The sequence below is a fragment of the Falco cherrug genome, chromosome 10 (assembly GCF_023634085.1).
Source record: "Falco cherrug isolate bFalChe1 chromosome 10, bFalChe1.pri, whole genome shotgun sequence".
Taxonomy (NCBI): domain Eukaryota; kingdom Metazoa; phylum Chordata; class Aves; order Falconiformes; family Falconidae; genus Falco; species Falco cherrug.
Window position 1 is genome coordinate 827,418 of NC_073706.1, and position 27,869 is coordinate 855,286.

At 43.0% G+C, this 27,869-nt stretch overlaps 1 protein-coding gene across 4 annotated transcripts in view; it reads right to left on the reverse strand.

The window, feature by feature from the left end:
- The window catches only part of NCOA6 (nuclear receptor coactivator 6), a 46,155-nt gene extending 18,382 nt beyond the window's left edge, over positions 1 to 27,773 (reverse strand). For all 4 annotated transcript variants that reach the window (XR_008734298.1, XM_055722972.1, XM_055722974.1 and 1 more), the window contains exons 1-10: positions 27,486 to 27,773; positions 20,239 to 20,341; positions 15,360 to 15,512; positions 14,985 to 15,259; positions 13,008 to 13,163; positions 12,307 to 12,429; positions 10,771 to 10,899; positions 8,242 to 9,057; positions 5,206 to 5,352; positions 3,166 to 4,285 (exon numbers count right to left, since the gene is read on the reverse strand). Coding sequence is in view for 3 of the 4 variants with exons in the window: in XM_055722972.1 (XP_055578947.1) it covers positions 3,166 to 4,285; positions 5,206 to 5,352; positions 8,242 to 9,057; positions 10,771 to 10,899; positions 12,307 to 12,429; positions 13,008 to 13,163; positions 14,985 to 15,219 (2,726 nt within the window). In the remaining variant the exon portion in view is untranslated. The remainder of the gene's footprint in view (positions 1 to 3,165; positions 4,286 to 5,205; positions 5,353 to 8,241; positions 9,058 to 10,770; positions 10,900 to 12,306; positions 12,430 to 13,007; positions 13,164 to 14,984; positions 15,260 to 15,359; positions 15,513 to 20,238; positions 20,342 to 27,485) is intronic.
- Between the last annotated feature and the right edge of the window lie 96 nt (positions 27,774 to 27,869).

The window sequence follows — 27,869 nt, forward strand, 5'->3', positions numbered from 1 at the left end:
AATTTCTAAGGAAGAATGACAGAGAAGCCGAGATGAAAAGCATCCCACTTACTTCTGACGCAAAAGAAAGTGAGCTGAATCAGATTTAAAAGAATCAGCAATTCCAAGACAGGAAAACACTGAGCTTGCCTAACGATGCTAGGGAAGCCGAGGGCCAATGAGGCAGGAAGGTACTACAGCCAGCTCTCACTGCAGTCACCCTCCTTTTGCTGGAGAATGATCTCAAAAACATTTATAAGGGTATGTCCCTTTTAAATGCTCCTGCAAGGATAAAGTGATTAATATATAGCCCATTAAGAAACAAAATGCTGATCCATATCAGGTGCCAAAACATCATTCTGCAGGTAGCAACAGCAAGAGAACGTTCAGTGAAAATTTAAGAGACAGAATAAGTACGAAGTGGGATTTCCTTTGTTAAAGCTTTTAATCAGATTGTTGTGTATTTATTTAAGAGCTAGGAACTCTTTTGAGTTATCATAGCTCAATAGAAAAGCTGCAATTTAAGTTTCTTTTATTGTGAAAGCTTTTTAACAAGTAAATAGTCTTGTAGGACTTTGTAAACTCAGAAGAGCTTTATATATCCACTTACTGATACTCTCAGGCCACAATGAAGCTGGGTGATCATCAGCAAGACCAATGAAAACAAAATCATAACAAGGCTTTTCTTTAATGATTAACAGATTTTCTTTTCAGAAGAGAGTGCCAACTCATCTGCTCCCTCTGAATCCTCTGTCATTTCCATGGCAAGACAGCTTGCTACCAGTACTGGTTACTATTATTTTATTGGAATCTATTTAGAATTGAAGCATTTTATTTTTTTTACAGATAGCACCAGATCTTTCCTACCTAGAAATACAAGGCCATCTTTGTCTTTGATTTGGGGCAGGAAAAAAAAAAAAAGAACCAAACCAAAACTTTCCATGAAAGATGCAGATGACTAACAGTGATGCAAGGTTTGCATGTTTTACTTTGCTGCAAATTATCAGCAGTGTCTGCCAGCACTATACAGATTGCTGTTGGGTAGCAGCTATGCAACATGGATGTTTTTGATACAAAGAAAAGACAGTTACCGTTTGAAAGACATCTGCATAGCTTTGAATGTCAGGTGAACAACAAACAGGAATGTATCTGCTTGCTATTTATTTGAGACTCTCTGTGGGATCAAATGTATCAAAAGCAGGAAGATGCACATCCTACTATTATGCTACTTTTCTTTACAACTGGACCACAGGACACTACCTTGTGCAGCGCACTGTTACAACTCACTCTTGCCAAATTACTTGCTCTTAAAATTTCTGGAATGCAAAATGAAGACACCTACATGCCCTCATATACCTCCCTTTCATGTAGCCAAAGACTATCAAAGCTAGAAAGCCCAGCACATCATCACCTACAGCCTTCCCTACCAGCCTGCCCTGCTCCTTGCGGCAGCGCTGCAGCAGGATGGGTCGTGGCTGTCTGCGACCGCCTCCCTGGCCACGAAGGAGCCCTGCCCTACACATTTCAGAAGTGGAAGCATAATGAGTTAGGCACTGAAAGAGATGAGCTGGTATCTCAGTTTCCAGGGTTTCCAAGTCACCCTGAAGCTGCACTCTATCTGCACGCTGGCCACTTGGCTCTAGCTGAGTTACTTTGAGCAGGTTTCCACAGCTGGCTGTAGAGTGTGTACTCCTTCAGATTTAATCTGAAATCACATGGCCTGTTTGCAGCTGTGTTGAGCTGAGAGGCCATACCATGACCATATATCATTATACAGCAGGTATTTGAAATACTTTTTTCAAGGTCTATTAAATTAGCATGCTTTCTTTTATTTTGGCCATGCGGCATTTCTGCACCTGTAAAATGTACATAACAGCTCCTGAATTTTATTTTAGTACTAGATACACCAATTAACAATTGTCACTAAGGACCACTTGCTATAGATGATGTGAGTCATCTCAGTCCCAAACTACAATGTCCATAGGAAAATTAATTCCATCCCCATGAAGGAATCTTGACACTATACAGAAAACGCAGGTTGGGGCTACACACTGAATAACCAAGAGAGAAAAATAAAATAATGAACAGTTGCTTAGTACTTGTATGCCAACAACTGTGCACTGAACTGGACATCTGCCTCTGGAAAAGTGTAAACTTCAGGTTAAAGACTTAAAATGATTATTCAAAGGAATGGGACTGGTGGAACCAGAGCCACACCAGTAGCTTAATGTGCCACTGCTACATTTTGTTTGCTTCCTTTTAAGAATTTAACTTTGAAATTTGGATAGCCCTGTGCTGGAATTCTCTGTGCAGTTTTCCCATTTTTTTTTTCTAAAGCAGACTGGAAACAATCCTCAGAAGTTCCATCAGGTGGATTCTTGTCAATGTCCCTGAATAATGCTACAGCAGCAGTAGTCTACCACCTGTGCTGGTACGGGTAAACCGTCAACAGCAAACGGTTACAGGACAGCTGGCCAATAAAGAATATGCTGGCCAAAGAGGAATGAAGAAATTCAGCAATCTCATATTTCCGCTAAGCAGGTACATTCATTCCTTATCTCTCAATATTATTCATTTGCCTCTTTCCTCTCAAAAGCTTTGGATATTTCTCCTTCCTAATCTCTCCTAGGCAAAGAAGATCAGCACTGCTTGGGCCTGTTATCATCAGACCCAGAAAGCACCAGATTCCTCCCTCTAAATTCTAGCTGCAGCTTCAAGAGAGAAGTCCAGCACAACTCCAGGCAGAAACATGTCAGGATATACATATAATTAGAGAAACAACCCCCCAGCAAATATCTACTGCACATGTTATACGGATGCTTTTAATTCTTCTGAAAGTACTTCCCAACCTCTGATCACAACTGTCAGACTGCTTAAAAAAGGCAGCGTCCCCTTCCAATGGCTGTGGCAAACTCTATGCTTCCTTTACCCAGTAAAGGTAAAAACCAGTACTGCTATAATTGGGTTTATAACTGAGCTGGGATGTTTGCATGGGGTTTTTTTAGTCTTGAACAAACTTTCTGTGGCAGACTTGTCAGTGGGCTATCATTTAACTCTTGAGAGAAATCACCAGAATATGAAACAATGCAGATCCTTTCTCACCCCATACTTCCTGAAAAAATATTGACAAGCTGCCTGTGGAGCTTCCCCATGCCCCTTATAAAAGCAATGTAATACTAAACCTACGCTGTTTGTTCTAGTTGTTGATTATTTTTCTTCTTCCTTGGAGGCTTCTTCTTCTTCGGCTTGTTGGCATTCTGATTATTTTGTTTGTTGTTCACACCAAAGTGTCCTGCCGATATATCGCTTTGTAGAAGGTTAACCAAGAGCGGACTTGTGAGTGTAACATCTTTATTGACAGGAAAAACAGGATTCTGCCCACAGGAAATCTGATTCCCATTTGGCGTTCCACTAAACCCTGTACTGAAAGGGAGCCCATGACCAGAGAAATGACTCCCTGAAGCATTGTTGTTTCCTTGCATTGCTTGCATATGAGAAGGCACCATGTTTGGCTGCTGCACAGAAACATCGGGCAACATCTGTGTCAAGTTCACATCATTACTTGTTGTAGTAGTAGTGTCCCCAAGTTGCTGAGAAATGTGAGGACCAGGTCCAGTGGGTCTTAAAACCTGCCCTTGAATTCCCATAACCTGAGAAGGATTACCATTCACAGGGCCTTGCTGTGCCATCATCTGCCCAGTGAACTGCACCATGTTTCCTTGCATGTTTGGGGTTGGTCCTCTCATCAGTTGAGCTGGCCCCGTCATAACATTGGACTGATTTTGAGTACTAAAAGGTTGTTTATTTCCTTGCATCTGAGTGGTCATCATCTGTTCCATCATTGAGTTTTGCTGTAACAAGACCTGGCCCTGAGGTCCCATCATCTGACTGTGTGTAGACATCATCTGTTGTCCCTGCTGGGGAATCATCTGTTTGGGTGGGGTCATCCTTTGGGGAGAAGGACCAAGATTTTGGTTTTGTGGTGTCACCATCATTTGGCCTTGCGGCATGAGCTGAGTTCGAGAAAGTATCATCTGGTTTTGAGGGTTCAGCGATCCCTGAGCCTGAATATTTACCATCTGTCCTTGAGAGGATACAATTTGCTGATGCATTCCCATAAGCTGAGACTGTGGTCCTTGCTGAGGCTGCCCCTGTATGTTGCCCATGTTAACTTGTGGCACCCCACTAGCACCAGCCTGCTGGTTGTTCATATTTCCGTGAAGTCCCATTAGATTGGTCTGCATCATATTAGGTGGGCCATGTGGTGCTTGCATCTGATTTTGAGGAGGTCCAGATCCTTGGCCACCTTAAAAAAAAAAAAAAAAAATCCAGTAAGAAACTAATTGGAGTGGTATAAGTTTTTACAACTTTTGATGTTGAGTAAGTACTTCAAAATTGTTTTCCTCCCTTTTCCAATGAACTTGAATATCTGACGTGTTTGCAGTCCTGTGATGCAATGTTTGATGCTACAGATACATGTTAGTTGTCAAAACAGAACATCATACATCTCAAAATTAACACTTAGACTGGTAGTTCCGGTGCACCTCACTGCAGAAGACATAACAGAAATTTAATTTCAGTTGTTATCTGTACATAAGTTTGAAAATCTTCCATGATACGACCTAACTCAACAGAATAATTTCTAACCAAAATAAGCTTCAAACCTTGAGGTTTATTTTATAATGGGTTAAAAGAATAAATACACATGGGGTACTGATGAAATGACTTGATCAGGTTATCTATAATCCAGACAACAGACAAATCATCGAATTCTTAAATGGAGACATTTGTGAACTAAAGATTTAATTTTTACAGGAGTGACTCTAAGTAGACTTCCAAAGCTTTCAAAGGAACTAATAAACAATCTTTTCAAAGCAGAACAAGATTCTAACACCACTTTTTTTTCTGCACAAGTTCCTTTTGTGTTGTATCTTTATTACCCATAGCCTTCAAATTTCAGTGCTACTTCCATTTGATTTCTTAACAGATACTATTTAGTACCCAGCCCAAATCCACAACAGTTAGGTTGATTGAAAAACATGATCAGCCTCATGCTTTTCTTTTCCTCCTTTAGCAATACACACAGAATGCCCCTGCAGACCCCGCTAGCTAACTCCCTGTTCATGACAAGAGTTTAATGTTTTAGTATCTGTGTTACACAAGTAAAGGTGTAATTTTCTACCAAAAGAATGGAAAAAACTGAGGAACACCACATTCCAAACAAACCTGTGTGCTGCACATTTTGGCTAGTTTGCAGCTGCGGTGCTCCGCTGCTCACCGGTGTTCCTGGAGCTGTGGAAGGCACCTGACCTTGCATGAAGCTCTGGTTAGCCTGGCCTGCAGGGAACCCTGGGGGGAGGCGCTTAGGCATTCCTGAACACAAGAATTTTCTTATTAGTAAGTATGAACAACAGGAAGCAAAAAAAGAAAAAAATCTACAATTGGGAGTATGAGAGGAAGAATCTTATCTTTGAGTCACATTACAGGTTTAGGCAGAAAGCGTTTTTTGTCAATATACACTTTGTGTATTTTGTCAATAACCCACTGAAGACATTTATAGTTCTTATCTGTGCAAAAATTCTGCCTAACAAGCTACTATGACTCAGTTCAAACTACAATCTAAGTACAAAACTTATCCCACAGAGAAGGCAAAAAGTCCATGTTAGACTTCTTAGAAACTAGAAATTAAAGTAACATAGTTTGTTGTTTTCTTCTCTACTGCATCTCAACTCTGATCAGGCCCTTAACTTAATCCATGCATGCAAACACAAGTAATGCACATTTTTGTTACAGATGTGTTCCTCTCAGCAACAACTCTCACTGTAACACACCAGGTACACACTCCTTCGCACTCCTTTGTGTATGCACATTCAAAATAACTTCTCAGACCAGAGCGGGCCGAATAACCTCATGAGACAGCATGTCCAGAGTCCAAGATGGCTGCTCATTCAAGTAATCCTGCGATTCCTACTGCAAGAGCAAGTAATTTACCAGGCCCCTATCTGGCACAACACTCACACTGTGACATACCAAAACAGCACCGCTGCCCTGGGACAGAAAGTAAAACCTTCCCTCTACCTATCAACATGAGCAGCACTAGCAACACAGCAGCATAAATGGATTTAACAGAACCCATTTCTTTTTAACTCACTGCCAAATAGATGATGCCACAGACCTAGAAACAACCCTGCCCTCCCTTTTTTTCTGACCCACGATACACTGCCAGAATTTGATTTTGGTTCCTTCTACAGTGACAGCTTTCTTGCACACTTAATTGTATTGCTTGTGTTAATTAACGTGGTCTTAGTTTTGTAATTAATATTTCAAGACAGTCAAGTTTACAGGTCAAATGACACACCTGCAAACATGGAACATACACCCCGAAACATCACATCACTGGACTCTCCAGTTTTAGGTCTGCTAAACTTTCCCAAAAGTTTTGCACATAGAAATGCCTGAACTGAGAAAAAAAACAGTGTTAACTTGGCCTACTCCAAATCTCATACAAATTCTGATTTGCTAAATTAACTCAGTGAAATGGAAAGCATTTGAATGTATTCATGTACACCAAACCTTTAAATGTTAGATGGCTTAAAAATTAAAAAATATGTAATTACAACTTAATTAACATATAAATTGCAGCAAGGAATGAGCATGCACAGAAGCCAGGCAAAAAATCTCAGCAAGTGGAAGCAACACAGCTTTGCTGAAACCAACAGAAACTTGTCTTTTTAAATCAGCTGAGGATGTAACTCACAGCAGCATCACCGATTTTAGCGGTAAGGTCTACAGTGAGGCCAAATGATATATTCTGATAGCTTATTTGGAGTAACATTTTTGACTCACAAAAAGTAGCGTTTTGTTTGTAGTAGGTTGATTTAGAAAGGAAGGAGAATACAGAGGTTATACTATCAAGAGGTCATGGCTATGCTACCCTAGAGGAAATGATTCCTGACGGGGACACATGACTGGTCAGACAATACTGTAGGGAAATATGACTATAATAAACAATAAGTAACTGCTTCCAGATGGAGACAAGATAAGGTATACCAAGTATAGGGCACTGGCAGATCCTAAGAGCAGTCTGAAAGAGCAGAACCTTGCAACTGAGAGACAATTCACCTGGATCCAAATGAGACCCATGGTACAAACAGTGAAACCAAGAACCTTGTCCAGGTCAGCAGACTTAAGAAATGGGTATTCCTTACAGCTTTTTGGACAGATTTCAGACGTACAATGTGAGAATGCAAGAAACTAGAATATATATGTGTGTGTAGGTGGCTCATATTTTGAGCATGTGGCTCATTGTGTAAGCACAGGAAGAAAATACTTCAAAGGCTTAAGCAAGAGCTTGTGTATGGGTACCTGAGGGCAGCCATTCAAGAGAAAGATGAACAAACAAGTGAACAGAAAGAAGTGCTACAAGTCTGGCACAGAACTACAAAAGGCTCAAGGGGAAAAAAACACCAAGGACACAAAAGAGATCTTGGGACTGACAAATTAAATTCCTTTACTGTTAGAGAAGAATTCTAGGAGTATTAAGTAAAAGATGTGAGTGCCAAGGTCCAAGAAAAAAACCCTAAAGACAACACAGCCAAAGGCACAGCTAAAACATCCCTTGACCTCTTAAATTTTAGAATAGGGAGTACAACAGCATGGCAGTAATAGCTCTTTCCTCTTTCGTATGGAAAGAAATCAATGACAAATAAAGACAGGGTCAAGAAGAGACATCCACAACTTAGAAAGGAAGATGCAAAATAATGCCTCACTTCTGTAGCAGAAAATGTACATGGTGGAAGAGGAAGCTGAAGAGAGAAAGAAAATGTTCATTTGTTCTTAACATGCTCTGTCTCTCTCTCTTTCTCAAAATAAAAAATATCCACCATCACCAATCCTCCCCACCCCCAAAAAAAGAACAACCCGAAAACAAAAAACTCACACCATCTCCGAATAACCTGCTTAAAGGTAACAGAAGAATCGTGAAGAGTAAGACTGGCAGACCTAAGGAGCAATTGCATACAGCAATTTCTTTCTGTGGTGGCCCTGTGTCTACCCTTAGGTTATCACTGTGACACTGCAGGACAGAGATAGCTAGTAGAAATGAAGTGACACTGATGCTAAAATTCACCCATATCCACTTTATACTCTATCTATGCCTTTATCCTGTCTTTCAAAGGATCTTTTCAAAACTAACAGCAACATTAGTTCTAGCCATTTTATGTTTCTTCTCTTTTTAAAATAAAAGGTCTCAGAACTTCTTACCTCCTAAACCAGGATGTAAACCTTGTGGACCTTGGTTTTGCTGCTGCATCACCATGAAGTTGGGGGGTACATTCCCCTGTTGCACCATAGGATTACGACTAGGAGAACTAACAGGCTGCTGAAATCCCTGGGGAAGTGTGCTACTCTGGGGAGGCCTTGGTCCCATCTGCTGCTGCGTCTGGTTAACTGTTGGAGATGATGCAGGAGATCCCTGCTGGAAGGAGGAGGGAGAGGAAGCAGGAGACTTGCTGGTCAGGTGGGGTTGTTGTAGTGGTGTAGGAACCCGTGAGGGCCCCCCCTGAAGGCTTTTCATTTGAGGAGCAGTAAACTGGCCAGGATTGCTCATTTGGGGAAAGTTTGAGTGAGCCTGGGAAGCTTGCTGGCTTCCAAAAGGATATGGAGGTGGAGGATGAGTAGGAGTTTGTACTGTTGCTAGAGGTGGTCTTGCTTGAAGTTGCTGCTGCATTTGTCCAGGCAATGGGGCCTTTTTCCAACCCTGGTTTACTGTCAATGTACCCAACGCTCCCTGGGTTGGAGGAGGCTGAATTGCTCCAGAAGGAAGCTGGTTCCAGCCAGGGGGAACTGGAACTTGTGCTGGTGAAGTAAATGAAGGTCGAATACCCTGCTGTGGCTGCTGATGTGGCTGGGGAGGACGTGTCTGCAACTGCGTCTGCTGCTGTAGCTGCTGAAAGTTGGCTGAGTTCATCTGCCTGTTTACAGGAACTGACTGCATTGAATGGAGCTGGGGAGCTAAAGATCCAGGTGGATGATTTTGCTGCTGGATATTTAGCCCAGATAAAAGTGGGTCCATTGCATCTATTAAAATAGCAAAGAAAAGTAAAAAAAAAAAAAAAAAAAATAATAACCTCCTGTAGACAAAACCCACCCCAAAACAGGAAAGGGTAAATTGCTTGCTTGCATTTGCTTACTCTGCACAAAAATTCACATTCCTGTATTCCAATTTCTCCGACAGACAGAACAGGCAATGCTCTAAAAGTTTTCAAAATGTTTGAGAATCCTGAGAAGCCAGGTCTTACCAATTTATAACCTCTACAATAAAGAATGACAGCTCCGCAGTGCTTGTTGCTACAGACTAAAGTCTTCTAGACACATAGAATCACAGAATATCTCAGGTTGGAAGGGATCGATAAGGATCACTGACACAACTCCCTGCTCATTGCAGTACCTAAAACTAAACCATATGACTAAAAGCATCATCCAGACACTCCTTGAACTCTGTCAGGCTTGGTGCCATGACCACTTCCCTGGGCAGCCTGTTCCAGGGACCGACCACCCTCCCAGTGAAGAGAACCTTTTCCTAATGTCCAGTCTGAACTTCCCCTGACACAGCTTTATTCAGTTTCCTCGTGTCCTATCGCTGGTCACCAGAGAGTGGAGAACAGCACCTCCCCTCCTCTGCCCACCTTGAGGAAGGTGCAGATGGTGATGAGAGCACCCCTCAGCCTCTTCTTCTCCAAGCTGAACAAGCCAAGTGACCTCAGCCACTCCTCCTAAGTCTTGCCCTTGAGACCTTTCACCATCTTGGTCACCCTCCTCCGGACACACTCTCGTAGCCCGATGTCGTCCTCCGCTTGCGGTGCCACAGCTGCGCACAGAACCCGCGGTGGGACCGCACCAGTGCAGCATGGGGTGGCCAGCCGCCTCACTGGGGCACCTCGCTGTGCCATGCCCGGCGCACCCCTGGACACAGCTGGCCTTTGGGCTGCGGACGCACGCTGCCCACTCGTGTTCCACTTGCCACCGGCCCAGACCCCCAGAGCTCTTTCCGCAGGGCTGCTCGCCAGCCTCTCATCCCCCTGTTCGTATGTATAACCCACTTGTTGGGGCTATTGTCCCTACCAGTTAAAAAAAGTGGCAGAACAAGGAAGTAAGGTAGTATCATAAACTAATATTCCCAGAATATTTAAAACATTTATGAAAAATGCTGTCTGTAAGAATAAACACTGCAGAGGTCCACTGAAGCTGACAAGTACTGCCACCATTTTATGGAGGGACAAATAACTCCCTTTCTTTTTCTGTAGCCCCAAAATGTAAATAACTTGTACTGGCAGAATTGTGAAGAATAAACCCTAAACATTCACACATCCCAGATCCCCAGTCCTCAAACTTCCAGTCTACCTACCCCTCCTGAAAAGCACTTGTGCTCAGTCTGGTGCATTTGCTTCCTACCAGAGACATCTGCCTCATTCAGCCGATCCTTCTCTTGCCTTTATCAAAAGGCAAAGTTCAGTCACAACAGTTCTACTGCACAAACATCACTGCTGCTGCTCAATGCATTTGAACAAAATACCAAGCAAGCTGGTGACAGGCACCCAAAGTATTTGAAAAGTTTTACCAGATTAATAGAAGCAGGGAGGCGTCACAGAAGGAGTAATTTCCAGAAAGGGCAGAGGAAATACTCCAGGACAGTTCTGGAATACTCTTATGATTACATGCTCAAGCCTGTGTTCTGAAGAATCAAAATTCAAGAACACTTTCAGGTCAGTATTGTGACTAAATTTTTACCACCTGGCTGTGAGGAAGGCCGAGGTGTTCTTGGCTGCAGCTCAGTACTAGCACCACTTGCCACCATAGAGGAGGGCACACTTCCACTCTGGGACATCATGACAGCTGCAGCGTTGCTCATTCTTATTAAACCTTAAGAAATAAAAATAGAAATTAACAAGTCTTGCAGTTTTTACATAGAGAAGAATTTTAGATACTTTTTTAACAAGAAAAAAAAATGTATTTGTTAATAAAACATTTCTTTAGACTTAAAGAATTCTTTGTCCAAAATAACCTGAGGACACATATCTCTGTCTGAAAGTTTAGATTCCCTGGTATAAAACAAGTTAAGGTCATGCTGAAGCTTTTCTTTTAGCACCAAACCTTTAAAAAGGCATCAGAAGGAAACACTACCAACTCTTGAATTATTTGAGCATGACTTGCCTCCGGAGTTACCAAGTGACAAGACAGTATCAAAGTTGGACATGTACTAAGGTTTTTGCAAAATCTGAAACTAGAAAGTAACTGAGGTGTTGTAAGAGAAGAATTTCAATGTTTCACTTCCAGAGGCTACTTTTTTATAAAATGGTTTATATTGTTGACCTATTGGTTATATTATTGTTACATTTATACCCTTGACCTGCAGGAAATGAAGCTCATGATCATCACAGGGAAGATCAGAGCAGCCACTTTCAGAGTAAACCTTCCTTTACATGTCTCACATTCCTTGTTAAGCACAATGATTTAACTACTCTTTAATCAGGTTTCTACAGAGGTGAAATGTTCTTTCCATTCCTTCTCCTCAACAGCCATACAAGCATCTTACAATACCACTGATGAAAAACACTTCCAGGTTTTTTTAATTGCTTTAAATTATTTACCAAGATACTAATTAGTTTATTTTGCCTGACGATTCAGCTATTAAAATAAATTATGTAGTAGCTTTCTTTTAACTTTTCACCACAAAAATGACTCTTGTAGTTAACGATTTATCATGCATATACAATGCTCTAAAATGCAGAGTTTAATAAAGCTACACCCCTCCACAAAAATTATCTATAATCAGACCTTAAAAGTTTACCAGAAAATAGAGACTAACAATGACAGTTTCTTGCCCTTCCCATAATTATAATGGATTTAATCTAAAATAGTTTATTATTATACACTGAATAAAGGATTATGCTCATCTTCATTAAAGGTAGCCAAACAAAACTGTGATAACTTGTGTGCAATTCAAAGTGAATTCACTATACTAGACTCATGTACTTTAATAGTTTTTACATAAAATAAAAAACAACAAAACCCAAACCACCAAAACCAAAACAAATCAATCTGCCCCACCTAAATCACTCCAATGTTTGTGGGACAAAACAGCCAGCTATTTAGATTACACAATGTGGGACGTGGTTTGACAGTACAGAAACAAGAACAGACCTTAATTAAAATGGCAATTAAAATTCTGCAAACAATAGTCGCTATAATCAGTGAAATGTTATGATTAGCTTAGTAACAGATTTCAAAGTGTATAAAGCTAAGCAAATAAACATCGGGGAAATTTACCTTGTCCCCCTTGCATGGGAAACCCTGTTTCCATTCGCATGGAGTTGCTCGCTCCCAGGGGCCCGTTGATCCGGACATCTTGGCTTCTGTTTTGAGCTAAAGCTAAATTGATAGCACCTTCCCCTAAAAGTAAGGCACAACTGGCGTGAATTGAATGATACACAGAAAAGCAGAATACAGATGCTTTCAAAAGGACATTTAAAAGGTGTCAAGGAAAGAAGAACAAACTTCACCTATGTTGCACGCTTTAGGACAGTTATGCATTGCACTACCCTTATTTTCTGGATTTCAATTTTAACAAAAACAAACACCATGACAAGCATTAAATGCCCTTGGTTTCATCCTGAGAGTGTCCTGAGAGGACAACTGTCAGAATGGGTATTTTAACTGCAAAATCCACTGAAAACTTGTTTTTAAGAAAGCCACATAAGAAACAATTAGGGGAAAAAAATGAGGGCACACTTTGCTAGCTAACACTGATAATTTTTTCAGGAGATTTCCTAACGCTCAGAGGATTTTCAGCTGTTGTATTTATTATTAAACCTATTCTTGAAAGAACAGAGGTCTTAAGCTATATTTCCACAGAAGTCATTCTCCAAATTACAGAATTAGAAGTATTGAAACAAAGTACACAAAATCGCTGGTTGAGTATACTTAAATTTTAGCTTAATGCCTTTGGAAGCAAATTAGGTGTGAAATACCTTCAATCTGAACCGAGAGTATTCCCAGGTCACGGAGCTGTTGGTTATTATTTTGAGCCAGAATTCGCAACCGCTCAGCAGCTTCACGGGGTATATTGAAGGTAACGCGGACACTGTTCCAAGGCTCTATCTTCTGCAGTTTTAACTGGTTGGATTCTTAAAAGAAAAACAGTCAAGAGTCAGTGCAAAGGCAGCTTTCAAACATGTGTGATGAAATAACTTGGTAAAAAATCACAGCTGAAAAAACTGAAATAATTACTTGGCTTTGAACATTATCAGTGGTTAGTTTCAGGTACAGAAGATCTCTCCAGCACAGGTGTTCAGTGACTGATCCTGCCAAACCACTTCAGGTATTTTCCAAAAATTAGCAATTTTTCTGCTGCTACAGTAACGGTATTATTAAACTTGTCCTCTTTCTACCTACAAACAGTTTTTTCCTGGAAACATGACAGGAGTAGTTTTAAAAAATCTCCTTTTGAGGAGTTTTGAGCAGTCCTATTCTTTTATTAATGTTCCAATATTTTACATATAAAAAAATGCATTATCAGTTTCAGTATTTCTAGATATTAGTACCAAAGCTTCTCATTTTTCAAACGTGACATCTGTTAAGTCTAAACCAATTTTATTTACTAACTTGACAATCGAGTCAATTGAGTGCAGACAATTGAAAAAACAAGCAATGCAATGAACATTTTAAAACGTAATCTAGAAAACTAGTTTTGCTTAAACATAAAGACCGCCTGCCTGAAGAAGAAAGGTGCATTCTTCCTTGTACAGTTTTTTGTATTGTACAGGGGTTTCTTTGTACAACAACATTGTACAGTTGATTTCCAAAGACCATGGAACAGAAGAGCAGCATGCTGGGAGGGCAACCTGTAGCTATCAGGAAAGGCTTGGTTCACAAACAGCAGAGAGAGGGAGAGGGAGTGTGTACGGGCAATTCCCTGGCTTCTAGACCGCGATTATATGACATCATGCCAAGTCAGATCAGTGCTGCTGTGGTCCCAGTCCCCAAGGCTCTTCTAGTTACGTGTTCCTGTCACTGCACTTCAGGCAACCCACCTGTCTTTATTTGTTTCTATAGCAAACTATACTAATGACAAGAAATTAAGCTGTTAACCTGACCATTCAAGTAATAACAGATGAGGGGCATTTCTGGGGAAACTGGTGGTGAGGAGGAAACATATCATTGATCCACACACAGTGACCCACAGACATCACAACACTGCACCCCCTACCAAGGGAGAGCTGTCTACAAAAAAAAGGTTTTACTTATAGCTGCTCAGTTACATAGCCTTGCTCGTCGTACAAGCAATCATCATATGACCCTTTGCAAAGATGCTCAGACAGTGGACAGACATCTTTTTCCAGATCTAAAGGTGCTGGTAAAAGATGTCATTGTTCAAAAAGCCTGTTACCATTCACTAGCTACACAGCTGTCCCCAGACCTCGGTGGGCATACAGCAGTATGTGAGAGTACTCCAGAGCCCCCATCAGTGAAAAAAAAATAATCATCAGGTAGAGTAGGTCAATGTAGCAGCAAAAGGGCAGTAAGGTCTTGACTTGACACAATTACTCCAGAGTGAAGCTATTCTCAGATGAAGTGCAGTGGTTTGCATTGGATGGTTTTGGTAGCAAAAAACCACCTCCTGTGTGGACAAGCCTGGTTTCACTTTCATATAACACAGCAATGTGTAATGGAGATGAATGAAAGAGGGAAAAAAACCCAAGTAAAACATGGGAACTGAATAAGAATAAATGAACTCACTAATGAAATCAGTTTTAAACAATAAAACAACTGGAGAGACAACTCTATGTCTCTCAGAAGAACAGCTCCCAAATTCACCAAGAATAACCCTAACAAATCTTATTACAAACTAACGACCTTGAAAACTATGTAATCTACTTCTTTGTACAAGCATCCTAGGTAAATGAGTATTTTAAGGACAGATGAAAAATGACAAGAAGGTACATTACCCATGTGTAAAAGGCCAGGGACATTCTCCAATATAATCTCTAGTTTCTGCTCAAAATCTCTGTCACCTATATTTCCTTTAAAAGCTACAAAGATCGTAGAATCCTCAGGAGCAGCCTTCTGCTTCAGTTCATCTTCCTCCAGTCCTGAATCAAAATCCACTTCTAAGTCTTCCATAGTGGAGGAGTACAAGGGGGCATATGTATCCTTTAAGTTTGGTAGATCATCCAAAACCATTGTTTCCAACAATGGTAGCCTGTCAGACGTTAAGATGATGCTTGGAGGGGAAAAAAAATTATAATAAGTGTAATAGTAAGTGTGTAAAGATAGTAACAACTATTTCAACAGCACATAAGACCACTAACAGAAAAACCTACCAGGTGACTCAATGTTAGGGTCTGCGAGACAAACTGTGCGGCTTTGAAAACAGTGGCCATTGCAGTATCCAAGCTGTTCGTCTACTAGAACAAACAGAAGTGGTTTCCTGACAGAACCCTGCTGCACATGACTTGAGAAGGATTCCAGTTGACCTAAATGATAGTCAGGTAGAAAGGAAAGTAGAGGGAAAAAGAAAAGAATAAGAAAATCAATTACATTCGTCTCCGTATAGTACAGAGGACAAGCAAACACCCAGTATCAATTCTGCAGTGCCTGACAGCCAGGAAATGCAATACTTTAATTATAGAAACATAGGAAAAAGCCACCAGATTTAGTTTTAGGGACTGCAGATGCAATAGGCTCAGCAGTAGGAAAGCCATAGCATATTTTTACTAGGAGAAATTTAGCATTTGACAAGTATTTTACATCCAGGGAAATCTCAGGCATACTATGCCTTCTTTCTAAAAGTTTATGAAGATTTAGGTGTTTTCAGCTGGTTATGCACATTACAACCTCAAATTTGTCCCTCCTGTGCTAGCCTACAACTCCCCCCATGCCCCTATTGAGCTTGGATAAGAACGAATTCAGAAAAATCAAGCCACACACCTGACGTTCTTTAATTTATAAAATGTCTAGACTTTGCAATAAATTTTACTTGACATTATGATAGTAATCTAAGCTGTTATGTGTACAGAAGTACAACCTACGATCAAAGTTATCCCTACATCTACAGTGAACAATACCGATGTTTAGTTAAAATACACGTTTTTCCACTGCAACACAAGCCATTACAAGGGCTATGGCACTAACTCTTCCAGGCAAGACCTCTCTTCTCACACTCAACACTTTGCAAGTGTTGCTAGCAGATCAAAACCATCTACATCAACAGCCAAAGCTGATGTCAAAACCAAAAACGGTACCCATTCCTGACCACCACTGTCAAAAGCAAATCAATTCAAAGGCCAGGACTGTCAAGACCTCGTAACTCCAAAGCTGTCAGTATTCAGCAGAACCCACCCACAACATTTCATTTGGGATGATATACCCTTGAATAGGATACAGATTGGGTTTCTGGCAGTGGTTCAAGTTCCCAACACAAATGAAAACCACAGCTCTTGAGATTAAAGGTGAGCTGCAGATATGGGCCAGAAAACCACCTTTTCTAATAAAAAAAAAAAACCAAACAACAACTATGTTAGACAAGCTTTAGATTCAGCTCTACATTGTTCTCACACTCGCAATAAGTTGCTGAAGGGACAATATTACAAATGAAAAAACAAAGACTTGAAAGTCCAAAATACCCTTAGCTTTTGGTGATGTCTCTATGCACAAACTTACTGTGATTTTACAAAATATTTTTTTTTCTCCTTTGCCACCCTACCACCACACTAGGCACTAGGCTAAATGGCATTAATGAATAATCACCTATATTACATATAGTTACACTCTTCATACTGCAGCACCAGGCCTTCCTTCTCACATATGACGCAAACCTCAGATTAAAAACAAAGCTAATTTTGTCTCACAAGCTCTTCTGCAGTCCTGCAACAGAAAGTAAGTAAAAATATTTCACAGTCATTGATCTATTTCTATAGTGCTTTCATAAATGACTTACTATTACCAGGGAAATTTTAAACATGGGGAACAGAGACACAGATTTTTAAAATTCATTACCAGGAGAACATGGAGACAATTATATCTTCTTTTCTTTCCCCAGACTCCTTGCAGCTCAGCTCTGTACCTAAACTACAGATATAGTTTAAAGGTCCGAGTGTCTGGCAACTCCACTAAGTTAAACTACTCAGTTTCACATAAGCTGCCCAAAAAATTAAGAATGAAAATTAATAAGCATCTGTGAAAAGCTGTTTTAATTTATTTTCACACATAATTTATTGAACAGGGAACTTCCTTGCCAGAGCTGGCTTTACACCAATCAGGAGAGAATTCCTTCTCCTTCTGCATTCCTGCATCACTCATTACACTCACACACCGACTTTGGGAGGAAAGGAGCTGGGAGTCCTACACAAATAACCTTTTTAAAGACCAAGCACAGTCATTCTGTGCACCAAACGTGGCAAGCATCCTGTGAAATATAAGCACTGTATTTTGAAGAAAATTACATAGAAAAATACTTATCTGAAAACCTTGAGTAAGTTTTTCAGGGAGAGAAAAGCTCAGCTCAACATACAGGCTCTTACATGTTGAAAAAGCACAACTATTTGGAGGGGATGGGGTGTTCCATTTGCGGCAAGAAACACGAGTACTTCTGACAATCCCTGACACCAAAGTAGTAAATATTTCTCTGTAAGAACACAAACATTTCTTTTTTTGAATAGAAGCGTTTAAATCATCCATCTTCTCTGTGGAAGAGCAGAAGACTTCCAGATTGTTTAAACCATGGCGTAAAGGCTTCGTGAAAGTGCTGCAGCTTAAATCAGATTCCACCAGCCTCACCTCAACGTGCCAAAATCTGACAGAATTTGCTGAAATTACAGTCCCTCCTGAACACTACTAAAATATAGCTTGCTAAATCCCAAAGGGCCACAGGCCTTGTTTCATGTGATGCAGAAAATCATAGGACTGCAGGGAAAGCTCGAGTTAAGAAAAAAAAAACGACCAAGATTGAGCTTTAAATTTTACTTTCTGGATAAGAACATGTAGCTACAGCTCTCTTTGCATTTTTTGTTCACATTACGTGCCTCAAGGATCTCTGCTACATCCACCTTCCCTCTCAAAAACACAGTTCAGTCTGTTCCTATCTTCAGGTATAATTTATCTCAAATATGACAGGAGAAAGTAATGACTTGCAAAACCTTCCTCTTCAGGCAGAACACAGCACGCCATCCATCTCAAACTAAATGAATCCCAGCTGCATCCCTCATCCTAACAAATTCTGTAATCTCCTGGTTATAGGGTTGACTTCCATAAATTACAAGCCAGCACATGACCATAATTAGCACATACCTTTGCTCAACGCTCTTCCACATAAGCACAAAAAGCCTTTAGCATAAGCACACACAGGTGAAACTCTGGTCATTCAACAATTCCTATAAGCTAGATGAACTCCCAGCAGACCACAGAGTATCTCTGATGAGTAAGAACCATACCTGAACTGATCTGCATAACCACAGCACATTTCATAAACTTGAGCATTCATGTTCAAGTGACAGCACAAAAAAGGACTCTGAATATCATTTTCCATTCAAAGAACATGCATGGCTTCCTTCCTGCCCCTGCACTCTGTTGTTTTAGAGTTTCCAATTTAATACTTCCCATTAGACAACTGTCTCTGGAAACTCAGAGCAAGTCCAGTGCTACCATGTGGCAACCACCTACCGTCAACCTGGCCTGGGACAGGCTGCAGCAGCATAAAGTGTTATGCCTGCTTATTATAAAGTTGGTCTTACTCAACATAGTCTAATTATTAAAAAGATGTCACTGAAGTAAGAGTTGGGGATAAACAGCCAGGTAATAGACTGAACGCACCTGCAGCAGGTATGGGGGTAGGGGGCGGCAGCCTGAGCAGAGGGTCCGAGCTGGGCACAGGGCACACCCTTGGCTGCTGGAGGCTGGAGCTCCTGGGCACACTCAGCGCACGGATAATACAGCTGATAGACTACAATGTACAAGACAGACTCTCCAGCAGAAGAATTCATGTGGGATACAGCTATGCCGCAGCCTAGATCTGGGTCGCACCGCACCCCACAGAAGGCAGTTTGTCATGCCATGTGTCCCCCCACCAACAGCCCTGTTAGTAAAAGGAGCCTGCATGACAAACCCAGTGCCACGTGACTGGGCAGTGCTTTGAAAATCCCATCCACTCCCTGGGAGAGATGGGATTAGAACAAACCTGAAACAGCCAGTAATCCCTAACTGGGAAGCAGCTGAACACTGGAAAGCCAGCAGGGTCTGGAGTGCCAGCACCACCAAACGGGAGTGCTGGTGGTCTCCAGAGTCTGAAAAAAATCAAAGGGGAGAAAAAAACCAACATCCTGGTATGTTGGTATTCTCATCCTAAGACCCGGTCAATTGATCCAAACTTCAAGTTATGTCCATTTGTTTCTTAAACAGAACTTGAAAGCTCTTGTGTTGCTTTCTTCTAACCACTGCACCACACAAAGCAAATAAATCAGAACAAGGCTTTATCTAATAACTTGTCTGAGGTTTTCTGCCACACAGTCTATTGATTTACAAGCTGTTTGTACATTTCAACCAACTCAGAATAAACACTTTCACAACTGATGTCACACCAGAACATGCACCCTCTCAAAACAAATATGTAGGGAGCCCGATTAAATAAAAAGTACTAAAATCCTGCTCTACACCTGAAAAAGTACTCTTCCAAATAACACAAAGGACTGGAAAGGGTGACAGCAGAAAGAAGGATGGACTGATGTCCTTCACTAGCAGATGGCAGAAGGCAGAACTGAGCAGGGTCCTCATTCTCACACTGACCATTTAAAGCTGCAACAGGGAAGAGGAAGAGAAGTCAGTCCAGAAATGAGACTGCAGTCAAGTCTGTTATAATATAAAAAGAATACCTAAAACTAAAGTGAAATATGTAGTAAAATTTCCTCTTACATAACTTAGCTAGGGGTAGTTCCAGTAATTTGGAACATCAGACTTTGACACGAAAGAGGGATAACACCACAAAAGCATCTCAACTGTCCTCTTCGGAAGGAAGGTCTGACAACAGCTACAAACCTGATGGCAAATGTCGCAGCCCTCTACAGCAGGCTGAAAAGTCAGCTCCAGGGACCACCCAGCCCTCCAAATACACTTAAAGATTACGAGCAAGGACCTGTCAGTGGGACAGTTAGCAGGAGAATATGTAAGAACGAGAGATACTTAGATGCATCATATGCTTATTTTACCTACCAAACCAAATTCCACGACTTCAGTATTTTGCAGCATGCAACAGGCCTTCAGGTAATTCCAGACTGGCAAACATGGTTAAACAGCAACTCCCAAAAATGTAATCCTGAAAGAAAACCATTGCATTTCATAATACAATGATGCAAAAAAACCAAAAATACTGAATGTAACAGTGAATACTTTGATTTTTAACATGCAGTTTTGCACCAAATCCAACTCTCTCCTTCGTAATGTAAAAAGCATGTGTTACTATATTAAAATATTAACAGCAAAACCCAAGGATCTGGAAAAATCAACCTTTTACTTTAGGCAAAAAACTGAATACTCCCTTTGGCTGGAAATAACATTTTATTCTTCTAAATAGGGCAAGTTTTATCAAGAATAATATATTTAAGTCTTAAGATAAACTCTTCTAGATTCAATTCACCTTCAGAAGACAAACTGGCACAACTAGGATATGCTTCAGCTTATCCTAAGGAGGCGCCTAAAGTGGCTCAGGTTAAGCTCATTGCAGGAACACGTTATGATCCCACAGCCACCTCAGACAGACATTTTTATTGCAGATGGCCAACAAAGCAAGGTGAATCCAATCCCAAAACCTAGTCCTGTTCATAGTCTCATCAAGCTGCACTCAAACCTCTCAGGGTAATGAAAAAGCAGCAGTAAAGCTAATGGCTTCAGCAAAAACAAAACACTGCCCCTCAAATCAAGATGATTTATATTAACAACCCAGTGCTGTTTTTCAAGCAGATTTTCTGCTTACTTACCAGCCTGCTCATCAGTGGGGAAAGGGACTACCCAAAAGCAAACTGGGGAAGCAGAAGAGGGAAGACGACTCAGAAAGACAAAGCAGAAATTTGCTATCTTCTATCTAGATGACAAGGTAAAATCGCTTTTAAAAGCCTTAGTACTGTGCCATAGCCTTTGCACTTCTGCCAGTCCAGCAATTCCAAGGGAAGGAAACAGTGTTCACATTAAAACAGACTATGCATGCTTTGTAGCTCTTTCAGTCAACCTCTGGCATCTTCTTATATTTCTAAACAAGCATTGTAATTCAAGAAGCAGTACAGTACCAAGTAGAACACCTGAATGTCTAAATCATAAGCAGTAACTTTGCTCTTTCCATCCCTTTGTAGACTTGCCTAAATACCGCGACCAGACACCAAGTTGACAAGCAAAACCAAAATCTAAAATATGAAATTTTACTATCGTTTATTAAGTGTAAGCCAAATATAAAAAAGCTTTCCAGGTTCTATAGCAGATACTGCATCAATTCTATTTTTTCCATGCTTTTTATAAAATTATGTTCCACAGGCTACTTTAGATGGCCTACAACTGAGTCATGTAAGAAACTGGCTGGTTATCTCCAAAGCTAAGCATTCACATGAAAGGACAGTCCTTACTTGCCCAGTAAAAGCCGTTTTTAAGGTGCCCTCAAAGCTTACCAAAGTCAGCTTCCAGTCAAACCATCCATGCCTTAGCACGACAAGGTAAGAGCTGACATCTGGCTGAAGGGTGCTGGGCCAGAGGGAAAATCATCTGAACTCCTTAGTACAAGGAACAGAGGGGCTTTCTGTTCCTCCAGTTCTCCCTTCTGAGGGAAAGGGTGGCCCTCCCTCACCACGGGCAGGGGTATGAGACGGTCTGTGGGCACCCAGCTGCTCCAGAGAAGAGAGGACTGAAAGATGGGCTGTCCTAGCAAGCTCCAGTAAGAAACTGAGCATGGCCAGCCCAGGCTATGGGAAGAAGAACAATTAACTGCTGTGGTCTTCATTCCCATTGTACGGGAGACAATTCCAATTTGGTTAAGGAAAATAACCAACTGACATTGGTTCATTAACTTCAGCTTTCACTGCAATAACCTACCTGACAGGGACCTTTGAAACACCCAGGGACTGAACACAGACCTTAGCAGCCACCAAAGAATCTGCAAGAACAGCCCTGGGAAGCATTCCAACTACAGAAAAGGGTCTTCAGAGCCTGTGCTTTCCCAAACATCAAGAAAACAAAGCAAGTCTAGAGGAAGGCAGGCTTCATTCACTCCTGCTGATAGAGAGCTACGTGCCCCTCCTCATACTGCTCTGCTGCGCTCCTACAGCCCTCAAGCATAAAACACGTAAACCCAAATGCTTCCGACAAGGAGAAAATTACAGCTTGTTGTAACGCATATGACCTTTCGCAGTGTACTTTGATGTATTTTGACAGCAGATTTAGTGGAACATTGGTTTGTTAGTTTCATAAAGTTTGTTGAAACCCCACAACTCATGCCAAGCTGCAATGGACATGTCTAACTGAGCTATTAATTTTTATTTCAACAGAATTTGACCGATGAGATCATTGGGGTTGCTTTAAAAAGCAACATAACAACTCCAGAATGAATTTCAACTACAGCTAAGTTAGCCATGTAGAAATTCCCACTTTTGGCAGCTGAGATTCCAACACAAGAAGGCTGCCAGTCCTCTTCCTAAACCACAAGTTAACTCAGTCACCAATTTTCTTGGAAGCCACAGTCTACACAGCGTAATATTTGATCAATCAATTCCCATAGCTGAATTATTAATTTCATGTTAAGGATACTTCCATTTGAGAGACATACACTATAGCCTGTAACAGATAAATACTAGACGGAGATTTGCAGTACATAACTTTTCACAGAGATCCATCAATACAATCAGCAAACAAATAAAATGAGATACTATTTAAAATCAGATGTATCTTGACAAGAAAGTGTATTTTATCTTGCCTTCCACAGGCTACGAGAAAACTCCTCAAGTAGCAATCTATTCACTGTTTGTGTTGTGACAAGCTTTTTATTTGAAGTTGAATGTAACCACTACCAAACCTTTCTGGGCTGACGTGCCCCACAGGTAGTCCTTTGTCACCAAACTCTCACTGAGCTTCACAAACATCAATGTAACCAGCCCAGGTGTTCTAGTGATTACAAGTCCGGTACTAAGGTTTGACTGAAAACTGCACCTCTTGTTTATTGCAATATTCTTCCTTCTTACATGTAATAAAAGTCTAGGAAATTTCACTACAATTTTTAAAATTCTGAAATGTTATAAAGTGTGGAGAAAAGATTTAAACAAACAGCTTAAAAGTAATTCCTCTGATATGAGGCACTCAGTAATGAAGAGACTGTTTTCCCTGACCCAAAAACCAAGAAAAAAAAATCTTAATATAACAGAAGTAGGTACAGCTTTTGTTGTTAAAGTCCAGATTGTTCTGAGAGTTTCCTGACTCTATAAAAACTTGCAGCTTAACTTTGTGCTGCTCTGGGCTTTTGGAAGAATCACATTTCAAAAGCATTATTAATTACTGTCACTTACTGCTGTTGTGAACCACGTAATCACTGGCCAACTTTGCACCTTCCGGTAAAACTAGGATGCAACAGAACTAAACAGCAATGTGTTCTTGCAGGGATGGGAAAAGTTCCCCAAAAAGCCCTTGCAAAGGAACACTTTCCCATGCTGCAACCAGAACATGAGGTGCTCTTTCTTGTCCAGTATTACTTTTAACTGAGCCTCACTAAAAAAACCGGCAATATTTTTGCCTTGCGAGGTTCAGCTCCTACAGCCACAGTCCCAAGACCGCAACTGCTAACTCCTCAGCTTCTCCGCGAAAAAGACCCCCTCAGAACTGCTAATATGAGCCTTGTATCTCATCTCTCACGTGCTCTCCACTCGCTGCCGTGAAAAACAACATTACTACAGACACCAAAACTTCCAATTTACCAGGAAGCAAGGCAGAAATAATGCCTCACATTTTCCTTGTGCCATCCAGCAAGGAGGGAGGCTTGTGAAAGCATGCCTGCGCACATGTATGCGGAACACAGAGGCTTACTTCAGTCTCTGCAAGCACTGCCCAGAAACCATGACGAGAAACACCATCTCCTACCAGCTGCACAGTCTTGGTAGATCATTTGATTTTTTTAAAAATCAAAACTGTAAAATTAAAATGACGTGCACAGGACTTGGGAGAATTTAATAGCATGCATCTTTTGGTGCAAATAACTAGATCGTTCCCTTTCATGCAACAAACCTAACGCACAGGCTCACATATGCAACTCCGCACAACCAGCTCCCTGTCCCAAATCACTGGTTTACACGAAGACAAACGAATTTAGACAAGGCATCATGCATCTCCTATACTTTTCAATTTTCATACAAATCTGATCCAAACCCCTGTGCAGGGCTGTTTCAAGACTACTCACTCAAGCTGGAGAAGCAGGCCGCTGTCCTCTCAGTTCCAGAAATATGATGGCTCTCAGAGCAATGGAGTCCCCTGCGCACCCCCTCCTTCAACCCAGCTCCCAAACTGGCTACACCGTGACGTGCACTGGTCACCTTTCTTTTTTCCCAAATACATAAAGAAGTTATTTACTGTGACACAACCTCAAGGCTGCAACATATACCTGACAGAACTCACTTCTTGTTTCTGTTTTTAATCACAATAGCAATTTTTGATGTGCTATTCAGAGCGCAGGAGGATGGTGTTAATAACATCCTTATGGCAGAGGACACACTGGATGGAAAATGACCCCCAATGGTCTAAAGAAAAATCCCAGTCTCCTGGACCTCTGGAAAACTTCCACTACTATCTTTCTGTGTAATGTAAAGCTTAGATGAACGTTCAACTCCAGCAGCATCATTGAAAAGATGATTTCTTCCTTCCTTCCTTCCAATTAGCCAGGGCACTAGGCAATCCAAGCATCTTGAGCCAAACCTTGAGCTACCACCACATACAAACTAAGGTACATGCTGACTACATGGCAGAAATTCTCAGTTATCTGCAAAGGGCAGTTCCTGCTGAAGAACGTCACTGATCCGCTCAGAAGGGGACAGCAGAGTTCGTAACAGCATCAAGAGAAAACACAAAATACCCAGGGCTTCAGTAAAGCAAAGGTGGATCGGTCATCTGGCTAACAGATGGAGAACACCTCACCTGGAGTCTGACAATGCATCTTCTCTGCTCCATGTCAGCTAGGATTAGCTCTCCTTCCACTTCTGCCCCTTAACTCTTCCCAACCCTACGCATTCTCTCCCATTACTTCTTCTCTAGTCCAGCGTTAAGGAACAAGTTTACACTTGAACACAGGCCCTGCAGTACACAGGGTTAAGTCTTGCTGTTCGATGGTCTACACATCAACAGGCGTTCTGCTCGCTCTATTCTCTCCACGCCACAGCATCTGTATTTCTCAATAGAGACCACATGATTTTGAAACAGACACCACCATCATGCCTTCTCTTCAGAGGTACACTAATGACCTAAAAAATTTCACTATTCCCAATGCAATCAAACTGTTACTGCCATATTAACTGTTCAATACGTTCAGTAGCAAACCCTTTGCCACTGCAAATCTATGACATTTAGTATGTCTGTGTAACTCAGTTGTAGCTCCATCCAAGAGCAATCAATATGGTATTAGAAAATAAAAGTATACTACAAATCTGTTCAGCAGTTATGTTTGAAATATCTAATATCTACTACAAAGGCACGTCATCTTTGACAGTACCATACTTAAAACAAAACAGTGGCATTATGATTGTGCAGCAGAATTTACTTCTACACCCTCATATTTTCAAGTATTTAAGCCAGTGAAAAATGAAAACACTAACACTTCGTTTAGAGATGCATGGGGCAGGGCTGGATTTCTCAGGTTTCCCCACACAGTCGGTTTTGATTTTAAGGAAGCACCTATTTTTTTTACTAGAATCACGGAACGTTATTGCATCAATTGGAAGCCTGTTGCAAAAACTCCTCCCTCCAAGTCCTATAGAAAGAACAGGCTTTCCAGAGAGAATGACTGGAGAGTGCTGCTGGGAGTTTCTCCAGCCAAAATCCAAAGCCTAACAGAACACCTTCCTGTAGGTTTAAAATACTAAGAAATGTCATTTCCCAACAGAAGATCAGGTCTGTGTGCAGCTTCCCCTGTGCTGATTTCAATTTTTTCTCATAGGAGAGTCAGAATACAGTATTACTAGGAAAATTTTTCAGATACAGCCAGTTAGCTTTCAAAGGAAGCCGTACAGCTCAGCAAATATTTGAAGAGCGTAGCAAACACCTTGATGTCTTGCTGCAGGAGTGCATTTAGCCCAGAGGCTCACAGGCCTGGCCATTTTGGATATGGGCCTCAAGACCTTTGTTTCTCTCTCCATGAGATGCACAGAAAAGCTAGAAACACCTGCTATAACTGGAAAAGAGCTGCTGAACCCAAAAGTCATGGTTATGACACTGGCCAACCCTTTGCAAGACCACCATCTGCTCTCTGTGGCCACTTTCACATGTGGGAAATTCTGAAAGATGCTTTGGCTAAAGAACCAGCCAGAAAGGCTACAATGCGCAGTAATTATAAATACCAACAAAAGGCACTGTTTGTCCTCTAGTAAAACTGGCACGAGAGAGCTTTTACCCGGCTCAGCCTGGGGAAGGCGTGGAGCCGCGTGCCGGGGGTCGGGGCAGACAAAGCCCACGGAGCTGCAGCATGCTGCCCTCGGGGGCCAGCGGGCACGGGACCCCCGGCCTGCTGCGACGGCCGAAAGGGGGTGAGATTCAGAGAAAAGCAGGAACCAGACCCAGGGACGGCGCTGAAGCCTTTCCCCGGCCGCGTTCCAGAGTTGCCGAGACAGTCAGACAAAAGCTCGGGCTCGAAGAAACGTCAACGCGTCCCAGCTGCCACCCCACGGAGCCGCCACCGCCCGCGCGGGGCAAGGGCCGAGGCTCCGGGCGCGGGGGCGACGTCCCGGGGCCGCGGGGCTCCCGCGGCTGTGGCGCCCGGCCGGGAGGCGCTGCCCCGGGCACGGCGTGGCACCGCTGGGCCGCCCCCCCATCCCGCTCCCGGGCCGCCCGCCGGCTGCCACAGGGCGCGGCGGAAGGTCGAGACACGAGCGCCCACAGAGGACCGGGGCCGGCCCGGCGGGGCAGCGCGGCACGGGCAACCCCGGCCCGGCGAGGCGGCGCGGCAGGCCGCGGCCGAGCGGGCTCAGCCCAGGCCGGGGCGCCAGGCCGCGGCCCCCCGCACCCGGCTGACAGGCGCCCGCCCAGGAGCCCTCCGGCGCCCCGCGGCCTGGGCACCCCGCGCCGGGCCCACGCACCGCTCCGCGCCCCGGCTGCCCCCTCCCGCCGCGCCGCCCGCCCGGCCCGCGGGCCCGGCCTGCCCGCCGCCCGCCTGACACCGCGGGGCGCCGCTTCCGCCGCGCGCTGCTCGCTCCCCGCCGGGAGGCCCCGCCGCGGGCCCGCCCCGCCCTCACCTGCCGCCACCGCCGCCGCCACGAGCGCGCGCGGGAGGGCGGGGGCCGCCGGGGCGCACGGGGCCCGCGGGGGCGGGGGCGGACGGGCGCGGGCCGCCGGGGGGGGGGGGTCGCCCGGGACACCGAGCGCAGGCCAGCGCCGCGCCGCCGCCACCGCCTCCCTCCGCCGCCGCGGCACGTGACCCGGCCCGCCCCGCGCGCGCCTGCGTCCGAGCGCGCGGGCCCGAGCGGGAGCTGCGCCCCCACGCGTGGCGCCGGGGCGCGGGGCGGCCTTGCGGAGCGGGGACCCCAGCCGGGGCGCCCGCTCCCCCCGGAGCGGGGGGGGGGGGGGGGGGCGCCGAGGCCGCAGCCCCGCGCGGTAGCTTTCCTCGCGGCAGCGTAGGC